Source organism: Thalassophryne amazonica, chromosome 12 (assembly GCF_902500255.1).
Source record: "Thalassophryne amazonica chromosome 12, fThaAma1.1, whole genome shotgun sequence".
Taxonomy (NCBI): domain Eukaryota; kingdom Metazoa; phylum Chordata; class Actinopteri; order Batrachoidiformes; family Batrachoididae; genus Thalassophryne; species Thalassophryne amazonica.
This window is the reverse complement of record NC_047114.1, coordinates 101,718,855-101,733,115: the sequence shown is the minus strand read 5'-3', so window position 1 is coordinate 101,733,115 and position 14,261 is coordinate 101,718,855. Positions and strand designations below refer to the sequence as shown.

Here is a 14,261-nt window from a genome sequence, read left to right as displayed (position 1 = left end):
GTCTCTTCCTTCTTTGACTCCTTTTAGCTTGGTGGATGGTACTACAAGTTCTCTATAGTTTACAGGGTGGCCAGAAGGACCATCTCCTCTGTGCAGTATCTCCTGCAGGACAATGATGTCTGTGTTTGCAGTTTCTTTGGTGAAGTCTGGGTTCCTGCTCTTTAGCCCAAAAGGAGTCAACCTCAGACCTCGTATGTTCCTGGATGAAATAGTAAGTGATCTGTGTTCCATATTTCACCGTGTTTTTCCAGAGGGTTCAGGCCTGGACCAGGGCTGTGTCGAGCTTGCTCAGCATGGGCTGGACGTCCCCACTCACGACAGCAGCAGTGAAGTGGGGCTGGGCATCCTCGTTCCAACCCCAGGGGAGGCTTTTGTGGAAGTGTACACTCATTCTTCTGCCCCCACTGGGGTCTCCAGCCAGCTGTGCAACAATGTAGATGAATCTCTTGGTGTTAATGACAATGTGGGCTCATCTCTTGGTTGTGGTAACAATGTGGGTAGGTCCCATGATATTCTGTTATGCTCTCCCCCATCTCGTAGGTCCAATAGGGATAAAGGGTTTTCGTCTTCCGGTTCCCAGACCAGTTTGCCTGGAGGCGGCAGGCCTTTCTTGCCTGGGCAGAAGCATATATTTTTCACTTCCTGGTGTTCAGACCATTTCACCCCGTTTGGTAGGTCTATCCTGCCGGGGTACCGCTCTATGCCTTCGTTTCCTAGTTCTCAGTCTGGGTCACCCCTGTTATGCGGGTCTATCCTGCCAGGGTACCGCTCTATGCCTTTGTTTCATAGTTGTCAGCATGAGTCGCCCCTGTTAGGTGGGCCGATCCTGCTGGGGTGTTTCTCTATCCCTTTGTGTCCTAGTTCTCAGTGTAAGTCACCCCGGTTAGGCGGGCCTATCCTGCCAGGGTGTTACTCTGTTCCTTCGTATCCTGATTCGCAGTCTGGGTCATCCCTGTTGGGCAGGATGTTCCTGCCACGGTGCCAAACTGTTCCTTCGTTTCCCGGGTTTCAGCCCAGATCGTACCTGGTGCGCGGGTCTTTCCTGGTGAGTTTTGTCAAGGTTTTTTCTGTCTTTAGTTCTTTTTACTCACTTGTCTGGTCGGCGAATGGGCGTTCCCCTCGCTTTGTCTCACGCTGCTTACTCTCTCTCACATCTTGCAGTGTAGATTACATGTGGCTCAGTGCCTGTGTTGTGTAATTCCTGCCTCCTTCTGGTGTGTCGGAGCTTTTGCTCCAAATGCTCAGTGGATTTTTCCTCCTCCTCCTTCTGCTCTTTTCTATTTCCCTTGTTCTCACAGTTTATCCCAGCATTCTCCTGTTTTATATGTAGTTATTCCAGCTCTTATCCTTGCTTTTTCCCCTTCATGTATGGTTCTGTGTCATCTCGGGGTTAAATTTATGAGCCTTTGGCTGTGAGCTCTTAAGTGCATACCTGTTTCCCCCTGGTGGGCCCCCTGGGTTATTAGAGGTCTCTCAGCACCATCCAGACAACTGTGGCAATTTAGTCTGTTTGTTATTTATATCAGCTGTGCTCATCTGGCTGGTGTGGGTCAATTATTGTTTGTTGGGAGCACATTCTACATCCAACATGTGGTATTCTGTCCCTGCTGTGTGACTATGTGGTTTTATATAGACACTATGGAAGTGAACTGTTACTTTGACACTCATTTTTATTGAGAAACTCTATAGTGGAGAAGAGTCCTTGAGTTTTGCACTTCTCTCCTTGTTTGACCTTCTAAGATGATTTTTTTCTGTTTTTCCTAACTGGTGTTCTGAAGAAGGATTTTGTGTTTACTCCCACCTTGAAGATTCTGCTTTGCACTCCCTGGTATGAAGCCTGAGTATGTTACACTAACTATGAAGAAGATTCCTCTGTTCAGCATCCACAGTTTATGAAGATCCCTCTGATCCACTCAACTGCTTTCTGAAGGTCCCTAAGTTTGTTCCAACCTTGAAGAAGGTTCTTCAGTTAAGTCTTACCTGCAAGGGACTGAGTTATTTAGCTGTGTACATAAAACTATTGTTTCCTCCATCCTTGAGTCTGGCTGTCCTGCATAATTGGCATACTCTCGTCCAGTAACCACCCCCCCCCCCCCCCCCCCCCACCGTAACACAACTTGGTTCAAAGACATTCTAAAAATGCCGTGTCACATTTCCGACTGTACATCACATTTAGCTTTTTTAAGTGCCACTGCCACATCTGTACATCTGCTAGAACAATTAAGCTTTCTGCCTTAAGCTCATGCATAGTTTGGTCCTTGGTACACAGCACAGGATCAGAAACTTAATAATGAGGACGCATGATGGAGATGAATATTTTCTGACTGTACATCACATTTCAGCATGTAACAGAACCATAAAGAACACCATAGTTCTATGATCATTTCTAATTACATTTTCTGAAACTCTGCCTGTGGACAGCACAGCTGTGGTGAGGTCAGATGAGGAGCTCACTCCCTGTTACGTGGTCACAGTAAGAAAAGCTCTTCCCACTCTTGCAGTCTCAGTGACTGACAGCTGTCGTACACTTTTGAAGCTGGATGTACAGTTATTGCAGGTCATTATTTTGAAATCGTACCCAAACAGGATTTTGAGTACTATATTGATAGTAGGGAGATGGTTGTAAATGTTAACTGTCTGCTCCCCATGGTCTACCCCCAGCGTGTACAAAGTGAGCCTGGACACACATGAAGAATAACTAAGCTTCCTTATCTAACCCATTTGAGGTGCAACTGAGATCCCTTTTCTCAATCTATTGATATATGTGTTTTTCAGTCTATTGAGATATGTGTTACTGTTCCTCAAGAGTTGTGTCTTTTACACCCAGAGTGTATACAGTTAGAGTGACCGACGACGCAGTGCCTTTCAAAATTAAAGAACTGATATTGTCCGACTGTACGTCACGTTCTGTGTCTTTGTAAGTGATTTAATAAATTGAAGCCCTGGATTTGCAATACAAGTGTAAGGGCCCCTTCACACATAGTACGAATAAGTACAAATCAGGGCAAATCATGGCGGAACAGCTTGTATGTGCGAATCACAAAAACATCGAGCTGACAGGCAGGCATGCACGATCTCACTGTGACGGTATCGTGCACGCAATGGTGTCGTGCGAGTAGGAACACAGTGCGAACAGCTGCACCACATCACGCCACTGATGTGGAGAACAATAAAATTAAAACCAGCTGTATAATTCGTGAATATCACTGGGTTGATATAAATCATAAATAAAAGAGGATGCAATACAGAACCCTGCGGTTAAATAACCCTGGTTAAATTAAAAAAAAATGCCACTCATGCGATTCGAACCTGCAAGCTCTGATTACCAGACAGAAACTGTCTTATAACAGGAGTGTGAAATGGCTAAAATCAACAAGCAGATAAACTTATTTTTAAAAAAAGAGAAAGAAGCACCATGATAACTGACCAAACGGAGTTTGGCATGGCGTATTTCTGCTGATACGTGACTAAAAGTGGCATTTTTGTCACACTGCCGGCTTGTCATATGGTCCTGCGGCGCACCGTTCACAGGACACGCATGTCCTGTCAGACATACGTGACATTCAGATCGTCTGCTGTGTTTCCACATGAACTGACGGTCTATTCCAGCTGGAACAGCCTGTCAATGTGCGGCTCTCCGGCCTGTCATAAATGCGATATGTTTTTATGTATTTCCACGTGAGGACAGCAAGCAGAGACACGCGCCTCACGGAAGAATATTGTAAGTTCATGTCCTTGTTCTCCAGCTGGGACGTCTGGGAGCAGAGATCTTTACAGCTGTGGCTGTGAGCAGACACCCCCCCCCGGTCCGTTCAGCTCCCAGACCATCATGTCACTCTGTGCTATGTGGCCATTCATTTTTGTTATTTGTTATGTAATTGCATATGTAGGTATTGTGGTAATTATTTATATAACTGTCCTGGCGGTGGTGTCTGTGTTTGTAATGTGTGCACTGAGCCGTCATCCAGCTGTCAGTGTGCTGTGATCAGCTGACAGGCCCCTGCTGTGTGCGATCACACCTGGTTGTCCGGCCCCATGTGATCAGATCTGTACAAACATATCAGCACTTTATGCAACGCACGCACACACATGCAAGACACACACACCATGTGTGTGGCTTTCACACCACACTCGTGGGGCACTTAGACAAATTTCACATCCAGCTCAACAGTGATCGTCCGCTGACTGTTTTCGTGAGGATAGTGTGAAAGGCCACACATTTTATAAGCGCCATGCGAGCAGTGTTAGATGTTTGTGTGTGTCAACTGGAATTTGGCCGACGCCTGCCACGAGAGGGTTCGATGGGTTCACACAGCGCACACTCTGTCTTTCAGCCGCTGGTGTGCACAAATACTTGTAGCAATAGGTGTACGAGGCATTGGAGGCAGCTATAATTTTACACGTTTTGCATACGATTCCTGCTTCATGTGCACTTCATGAGCAATTTGACCACATTCGCACTACGTGTGAAGGGGCCCTAATAAAAGTCACTTATATAGCCCTCAAGTATTTCTTACTTTAGCAGGACGGTTTCACTGAAACACATAACAAAAGCAGTAGTACATTTCGAGCCTAATACGTTATGGGCCTGGGAAAGATTCAAAAACCTTTGTATTTTGAAGTCTTGATGGTGCATGATTTTTGTTTAGTGACATGAGACAGAAGCATAGATCATTTTTTATTTTTATTATTTTTCTAGATACTTGGGGTCTAAAACTTATACGAATAGATTTTTCTTAAATACTGAAGCCATTTAAAAGTTTCCGACTGTACGTCACATTTTTGGTAACCAGTGACCGACACCTAACCAGTGACCTAAGCCTAACCAGTGGCCAACACCTAACCAGTGACCAACACCTAACCAATGACCTAAGCTTAACCAGTGACCTAAGTCTAACCAGTGACCTAGGCCAAACCAGTGACCAACACCTAACCAGTCGCCTAAGTCAAACCAGTGACCGACACCTAACCAGTGACCTAAGCCTAACCAGTGACCGACACCTAACCAGTGACCAACACCTAACCAGTGGCCTAAGTCTAACCAGTAACCAACACCTAACCAGTGACCTAAGCCTAACCAGTGACCGACACCTAACCAGTGACCAACACCTAACCAGTGACCTAAGCCTAACCAGTGACCAATGCCTAACCAGTGATCTAAGTCTAACCAGTGACTGACACCTAACCAGTGACCAACACCTAACCAGTGACCTAAGTCTAACCAGTGACCTAAGCCTAACCAGTGATCTATGTCTAACCAGTGACCAACACCTAACCAGTGACCTAAGCCTAACCAGTGACCTATGTCTAACCAGTGACCAACACCTAACCAGTGATCTAAGTCATAACAGTGGCCGACACCTAACCAGTGACCAACACCTAACCAGTGACCTAAGCCTAATCAGTGACCGACACCTAACCAGTGACCTATATGCCTAACCAGTCACCTAAGCCTAACCAGTGACCTTCTTCTAACCAGTGACCGACACCTAATCAGTGACCTAAGACCTAACCAGTGACTTAAGCCTAACTAGTGACCTACGACCTCAACCTAACCAGTGTCCTCAGGTGAGGACTGGATGTCTATGGTCCCAGGTCTCTGTGGAGGATCTCTGGGTTCTGCTGGAATGACTTTGTGTCCAATGAACAGTTACTTAGTGAGACTCAGATGAGGAGGATCACTGACACTGTGAGGGAACATCAGACACCACATTTAGTCCTTGTGGGGAGTTTCTATGGACATGATCCAGGACATAGGTGTCTCAGTGTGGAGGACCCCAGAGACTGGAGAAGGACAAGGACACGCCCACAGGACATGCCCATGTTTCACCTGACTAAGGTCGGATGTAATGTGTTTACAAATATCAACTTTAAAGGTGCAGTGTGAACCCAAGGACAGATCTCAGGTCATGTATTTTTTCGTATGTATTAGTGTTCGATGCCTTACTTGGACGCTGTTCTGACCCATAAATGATGCATTGGCGTCGTCTGTGAACAGGCTGGACGGTACTGTCAGCTCCTGTTCCTTGGGGCAGTGGCTCCACAGAGGCAGACCCTGTGACACAGTCATGTGACATCAGTCATGTGATATTACAGTCAGTTAAACAGAGTTTGAAAAGTGAAGCTATTTTCAACAAAGAAAGAAAAACCTCTGTTAGCTCCACCGTTGGCGCCAAGTCGCACACACTCAGAGACATGTCGTGGTTTGATGGATAGGCAGGAAGCCAAACTGTGGGCAGGTGGGTGTGGCCTTGCTGTTGTCCATCCTTGCTCTGCTTGCTGTAACTGGTCAAGATGCCTGCCTGCTGAAGAGATGCCAGAGGAATCAGTGTCACTAGAAGAACTGCTTGGAGACACTTCTTAAATAAAAGCAGCAGCAGCAGCGTCCTCAGCTGGTCTTTACAGGCTCGTTCATGTTGGTGACAAACACACTGGCCCGCATGACTATCAGAGCTCCTGAGTCCAGAATGCAGCGTCTGTGACCTGTGCTGCACATATCCTCACCAAAAACCCAGTCTAAAGTCCAGCACAGCTCTCCCGTATTTACACATCACGGCTCAATATTCAGAGTGCAGGCAGGGTGGAGTGGGTGGAGAAAGGTGGCAGGAGGGATTTGTAACTGAAGAATATCAGCAAGAGTGAAGAAGAAAGTTTACAAGACAGTAGTGAGACCAGCTATGTTGGACAGTTTAGAGACAATGGGCCTCATGTATCAACGTTGCGCACTTGTGGCGTAAATTTACGGTGTAAATTTGAAGTACACCAAAGTTGCCGTGACATGTATCAAGCAGTGCGCACCTGCCCATTTCTGGCGTACACCCAACGTGACCTTGATAAATGTGGCGGGTGAAAACAATCGTAATTATAATAAACACGCCCATAAATATTCAGACTCCGCTTCAGACACACCCTCATTTTACGACATGGAAGCCAGGAAGACAGCAAAGAAAAAGAACTCCACCAATCACGACGCGTGCCAATAGAGCGTCAAAAGCGGCCGTCGTATCAATTGTTTTGTAGTATAATCAAAAAAGTGTTACAGTGGTCCCTCGTTTATCACGGGAGTTACGTTCTAAAAAATAGCCCGTAATACGCGAAACCGCGACGTAGTCAGCGTTATTTTTTACAATTATTATAGACGTTTTAAAGCTGTAAAACCACTTTATACACTTTTCTCAATCAGGCATGAACATTTTCTCACTTTTCTCTCGTGTGTAAACACTCTCAAAGTTCAAACCTTAGTAGAAAAATAAGACCAAACTGTTTTCAGGCCCAAACATTTGTTTGAGAAATAAAAATAGAACATTTTCCTATAAATAATTATGATGGCTTTTAGAACTAACGAATCAACCTACGAGGTTGGACACATAAGAAATTATTAATAGTGACTGACCAGTATTTCACAGATCGCGCCTCTGCGTCCTTTACGCCACGCCTTTTTCCACTCACACCTGGCTGCAGGTGTCTGTTTCCGAGTGAAGAACACAGTTATGAGTAGTTGTTGGCGCTCTTTTTTCTTCTGGGCGAGAAGATTCTTATAAACAGATACGCAGAACACAGAACACTGTAAAAAAAAAAAGCATGCAAAATTGGACTAAAAACTCTGCGAAACGGCGAGGCCGCGAAAGGTGAACCGCGTTATAGCGAGGGACTGTATTCTCTTTTCACATGTCAATATTTCTTGACATGTGGATATTTGCTCGCTCAATTAATAAGACACGCCTAATCTGTCAGATTTCTTTATTCTTAAGATGTATTTCTTTATTTATTTTATTGTGAGAAACGAATGGAGACGACAAAACCTGGTTGCAGCACGGGCGAATTAAGGGAATAACGAAACTACAGTTGTTATTATCAATTTCACTGTCTAAAATGATCACACCACATGAAGTTAAGCTCAGCGCTGCTCTGGCTCCAGGCTCGACGTCTGGAGAAAAAGGTGAGCAGTGCTTTCTTTGCAGTCAGTGCTGTGACCACAGATCGTGCTCGAGACCAGCAATCCCGCAAAGGCGGGATTTGTATTGATTATTATGTAGTATAATCAGGAAAGTGTTATTTATGTAACATATGCATTGATTTGTATAATGGCTCTGTTTATCATGTTGATCATCTTCATTTTTATGTGGATTCCAGCGCTGGTTCATTTTGGTGTATAATTTACACCACCTCTCGACCTGGTGTATATTTTCAGCGCAGCGTATGCCAACGACCACACTGATAAATGCCAAGTAGCGCAGCCGTTTTGGCGGACACCCCATATACGCTCAAATATCGCCTCACGCACGTTGATACATGAGGCCCAGTGGCACTAACAAAAAGACAGGAGGTGGAGCTGAAGATGTTGAGATTCTCTGGGAGTGACGAGGATGGACAGGATTAGGAATGAACATATCAGAGGAACAGCTCAGGTGGGACGGTTTGGAGACAAAGTCAGAGAGGCGAGACTGAGATGGTTTGGACATGTGCAGAGGAGGGACCCAGGGTATACACGGAGAAGGACGCTGACATTCCTGTCCCTGTGAGATCAGATTTTAAGGTTCTGCTACTAGCCTATAAAATTGTTCATGGACTGGCACCTCCCTATTTAGCTGACCTAATTAAACCCTACGTCCCGGCCCGGGCTCTGCGTTTTCAGGGTGCAGGACTACTTTGTGTCCCTAGAGTGAATAAAAAGTCTGTGGGTCACAGAGCTTTCTCTTATCGTGCACCTGTTCTGTGGAATGATCTCCCTATGGAGATAAAAGTCTGATTCTGTAGACTTTTCAAGTCCAGACACTAGCATATGGTTAGTGTCCTGGTTTGCCCCTGTCTGGGCCTGTGTCTTGGTTTTGCCCCTGTCTGTGTCCACTTTCCCTCTCATGGTTCTTCTGTCTGGTCCCGGTCCTTGATTGTTTTTTATTCTTTAGTCATGTGTTGAGTTCCACTCTAGTTTTTGTTTCAGCCTTTAGTTTCTTGATGATCTCTTTTCAGTTCTGACCTTTTGTTTCCTGGTTTAATTCTTTGTTCCTTTCGTGTTATTTTACTAGGCTGTTGGGTTTGTTTATCTTTGTTTTTGGTCTTCTATTTTGAGCACTGTCGGCTGGTGTTTCAGTCACAGCTTTTTGCCCCATCTGTCACTACCGTCATTTCCTTTCTTCATCTTGTCATCCACGCCCCCTTCCTAAACATTCTCCACACCTGTCTCACATCATACTATGATTACCCATTGTGTATTTCAGCCTCATATGTTTCTTGTTCACTGCCAGTTCATTGTGCTTGTCACCTTGTGTTTTAGCCCTTGTTCCAGCTTTTGATTCCTAGTTATTTTTTGTCTTCGATCTTCAGTTTAGTTGTGTTTGAACTTGCCTAGTTGTTTGACCTCGCTTTTGCCACACCCTATTGTGCTTTGACTCATCCGTCCATCCATCCATCCATCCATTTTCTTCCGCTTTATCCGGAGTCAGTCGCGGGGGCAGCAGCTCAAGCAAAGTCGCCCAGACCTCCCGATCCACACACACCTCCCCCAGCTCCTCCAGGGGAACCCCATGGTGTTCCCAAGCCAGCCGAGAGACGTAGTCCCTCCAGCGTGTCCTGGGTCTTTCCCGGGGCCTCCTCTCAATGGGACGTGCCCAGAACACCTCTCCAGCGAGGCATCCAGGGGGCATCCGGAAAAGATGCCCGAGCTACCTCAAATGGCTCCTTTCGACGTGGAGGAGCAGCGGCTCGACTCCGATTTTGAACTCTCCTTCGTATGAACTACTCCTCAGCCTGCGAGTCTGCATTTGTGTACACCACCTGTTTGTGCCATGCCACCTCGGCCCTTGACAGTTAGCCTACTGGCATAGTATAGTAGTATGCCTCCTATCCCTTTAAATTCATTTTATTAGCAATGGAACAGGTCTCAGCCTCACTTCATTTCAATTCTGGGTCTGTTAGTGAAGCTCAGTTCTAGCTACCAGTGATCGCCTTAGTATTCTCTCTGTTGCTTTGGTGAACTCATACCTTAGGTAGTTTTTCTAGGTGTTTGATTGTGCTCTTTTTCTCGCTGTCCTAGGCACTGAGGAGACATCCAGGGCACTGGACTGACAACGGGATGCCCTGGCTAAAGCAGACGCAGTGGCCTGTGGACCACCGTGCTGAGGGTGACCTCTCTGAGCCACTGCAGTCTGCTTTTGGAATGCAGTCTTCCATGAAGACAGCTTTTACTAAAGTGAAACTGATGAGTCAATGGATGGATGCTGGACCTGGGTGTCGGACTGATCTCGAGACTCCCTGCTTGTGGCACCAATGACTGTGTGCTCACCTTAATAATACACTCAGCTTTTTCTGTTTTCTGTTTCTTCAGCTTTGTAAAACTTTGTAAAAACCTTGTAACTGTTAGACTGGCCTAAGCAGTGGGTCACCCCCCTGAGTCTGGTCTGCTTGAGGTTCCTTCATCAACATCACCAGAGGGAGTTTTTCCTTACCACTGTCTCCTGTGTGCTTGCTCAGGGGATTGGTAAGGTTAGACCTTACTTGTGTGATTCAATTCAATTCAATTTCAATTTTTTTTTTATATAGCGCCAAATCACAACAAACAGTTGCCCCAAGGCGCTTTATATTGTAAGGCAAGGCCATACAATAATGATGTAAAACCCCAACGGTCAAAACGACCCCCTGTGAGCAAGCACTTGGCTACAGTGGGAAGGAAAAACTCCCTTTTAACAGGAAGAAACCTCCAGCAGAACCAGGCTCAGGGAGGGGCAGTCTTCTGCTGGGACTGGTTGGGGCTGAGGGAGAGAACCAGGAAAAAGACATGCTGTGGAGGGGAGCAGAGATCGATCACTAATGATTAAATGCAGAGTGGTGCATACAGAGCAAAAAGAGAAAGAAACAGTGCATCATGGGAACCCCCCAGCAGTCTACGTCTATAGCAGCATAACTAAGGGATGGTTCAGGGTCACCTGATCCAGCCCTAACTATAAGCTTTAGCAAAAAGGAAAGTTTTAAGCCTAATCTTAAAAGTAGAGAGGGTGTCTGTCTCCCTGATCTGAATTGGGAGCTGGTTCCACAGGAGAGGAGCCTGAAAGCTGAAGGCTCTGCCTCCCATTCTACTCTTACAAACCCTAGGAACTACAAGTAAGCCTGCAGTCTGAGAGCGAAGCGCTCTATTGGGGTGATATGGTACTACGAGGTCCCTAAGATAAGATGGGACCTGATTATTCAAAACCTTATAAGTAAGAAGAAGAATTTTAAATTCTATTCTAGAATTAACAGGAAGCCAATGAAGAGAGGCCAATATGGGTGAGATATGCTCTCTCCTTCTAGTCCCCGTCAGCACTCTAGCTGCAGCATTTTGAATTAACTGAAGGCTTTTTAGGGAACTTTTAGGACAACCTGATAATAATGAATTACAATAGTCCAGCCTAGAGGAAATAAATGCATGAATTAGTTTTTCAGCATCACTCTGAGACAAGACCTTTCTGATTTTAGAGATATTGCGTAAATGCAAAAAAGCAGTCCTACATATTTGTTTAATATGCGCTTTGAATGACATATCCTGATCAAAAATGACTCCAAGATTTCTCACAGTATTACTAGAGGTCAGGGTAATGCCATCCACAGTAAGGATCTGGTTAGACACCATGTTTCTAAGATTTGTGGGGCCAAGTACAATAACTTCAGTTTTATCTGAGTTTAAAAGCAGGAAATTAGAGGTCATCCATGTCTTTATGTCTGTAAGACAATCCTGCAGTTTAGCTAATTGGTGTGTGTCGTCTGGCTTCATGGATAGATAAAGCTGGGTATAATCTGCGTAACAATGAAAATTTAAGCAATACCGTCTAATAATACTGCCTAAGGGAAGCATATATAAAGTGAATAAAATTGGTCCTAGCACAGAACCTTGTGGAACTCCATAATTAACTTTAGTCTGTGAAGAAGATTCCCCATTTACATGAACAAATTGTAATCTATTAGACAAATATGATTCAAACCACCGCAGCGCAGTGCCTTTAATACCTATGGCATGCTCTAATCTCTGTAATAAAATTTTATGGTCAACAGTATCAAAAGCAGCACTGAGGTCTAACAGAACAAGCACAGAGATGAGTCCACTGTCCGAGGCCATAAGAAGATCATTTGTAACCTTCACTAATGCTGTTTCTGTACTATGATGAATTCTAAAACCTGACTGAAACTCTTCAAATAGACCATTCCTCTGCAGATGATCAGTTAGCTGTTTTACAACTACCCTTTCAAGAATTTTTGAGAGAAAAGGAAGGTTGGAGATTGGCCTATAATTAGCTAAGATAGCTGGGTCAAGTGATGGCTTTTTAAGTAATGGTTTAATTACTGCCACCTTAAAAGCCTGTGGCACATAGCCAACTAACAAAGATAGATTGATCATATTTAAGATCGAAGCATTAAATAATGGTAGGGCTTCCTTGAGCAGCCTGGTAGGAATGGGGTCTAATAAACATGTTGATGGTTTGGATGAAGTAACTAATGAAAATAACTCAGACAGAACAATCGGAGAGAAAGAGTCTAACCAAATACCGGCATCACTGAAAGCAGCCAAAGATAACGATACGTCTTTGGGATGGTTATGAGTAATTTTTTCTCTAATAGTTAAAATTTTGTTAGCAAAGAAAGTCATGAACTCATTACTAGTTAAAGTTAATGGAATACTCAGCTCAATAGAGCTCTGACTCTTTGTCAGCCTGGCTACAGTGCTGAAAAGAAACCTGGGGTTGTTCTTATTTTCGTTTGTTCTTTTACGTGTTCAGTGATGAGTAGAAAGATGTCCTAGCTTTACGGAGGGCTTTTTTATAGAGCAACAGACTCTTTTTCCAGGCTAAGTGAAGATCTTCTAAATTAGTGAGACGCCATTTCCTCTCCAACTTACGGGTTATCTGCTTTAAGCTACGAGTTTGAGAGTTATACCATGGAGTCAGACACTTCTGATTTAAAGCTCTCTTTTTCAGAGGAGCTACAGCATCCAAAGCTGTCTTCAATGAGGATGTAAAACTATTGACGAGATACTCTATCTCCCTTACAGAGTATAGGTAGCTACTCTGCACTGTGTTGTTATATGGCATTAGAGAACATAAAGAAGGAATCATATCCTTAAACCTAGTTACAGCGCTTTCTGAAAGACTTCTAGTGTAATGAAACTTATTCCCTACTGCTGGGTAGTCCATCAGAGTAAATGTAAATGTTATTAAAAAATGATCAGACAGAAGGGAGTTTTCAGGGAATACTGTTAAGTCTTCTATTTCCATACCATAAGTCAGAACAAGATCTAAGATATGATTAACGACCAGGTGGACGATAGATAATAACAAATAAAACTGGTTTTTGGGACTTCCAATTTGGATGGACAAGACTAAGAGACAAGCTTTCAAATGAATTAAAGCTCTGTCTGGGTTTTTGATTAATTAATAAGCTGGAATGGAAGATTGCTGCTAATCCACCGCCCCGGCCCGTGCTACGAGCATTCTGACAGTTAGTGTGACTCGGGGGTGTTGACTCATTTAAACTAACATATTCATCCTGCTGTAACCAGGTTTCTGTTAGGCAGAATAAATCAATATGTTGATCAATTATTATATCATTTACCAACAGGGACTTAGAAGAGAGAGACCTAATGTTTAATAGACCACATTTAACTGTTTTAGTCTGTGGTGCAGTTGAAGGTGCTATATTATTTTTTCTTTTTGAATTTTTATGCTTAAATAGATTTTTGCTGGTTATTGGTAGTCTGGGAGCAGGCACCGTCTCTACGGGGATGGGGTAATGAGGGGATGGCAGGGGGAGAGAAGCTGCAGAGAGGTGTGTAAGACTACAACTCTGCTTCCTGGTCCCAACCCTGGATAGTCACGGTTTGGAGGATTTAAGAAAATTAGCCAGATTTCTAGAAATGAGAGCTGCTCCATCCAAAGTGGGATGGATGCCGTCTCTCCTAACAAGACCAGGTTTTCCCCAGAAGCTTTGCCAATTATCTATGAAGCCCACCTCATTTTTTGGACACCACTCAGACAGCCAGCAATTCAAGGAGAACATGCGGCTAAACATGTCACTCCCGGTCTGATTGGGGAGGGGCCCAGAGAAAACTACAGAGTCCGACATTGTTTTTGCAAAGTTACACACCGATTTAATGTTAATTTTAGTGACCTCCGATTGGCGTAACCGGGTGTCATTACTGCCGACGTGAATTACAATCTTACCAAATTTACGCTTAGCCTTAACCAGCAGTTTCAAATTTCCTTCAATGTCGCCTGCTCTGGCCCCCGGAAGACAAT

The 14,261-nt window shown here is 44.4% G+C and overlaps 1 protein-coding gene across 1 annotated transcript in view; it reads right to left on the bottom strand.

The window, feature by feature from the left end:
* Positions 1 to 14,261, bottom strand: part of LOC117521352 (transcriptional activator Myb-like) — a 105,718-nt gene that overhangs the window by 55,047 nt on the left and 36,410 nt on the right. Inside the window, exons 6-7 of the mRNA XM_034182643.1 lie at positions 6,150 to 6,302; positions 5,948 to 6,055 (exon numbers count right to left, since the gene is read on the bottom strand). Of these exons, the coding sequence (XP_034038534.1) occupies positions 5,948 to 6,055; positions 6,150 to 6,302 (261 nt within the window). The remainder of the gene's footprint in view (positions 1 to 5,947; positions 6,056 to 6,149; positions 6,303 to 14,261) is intronic.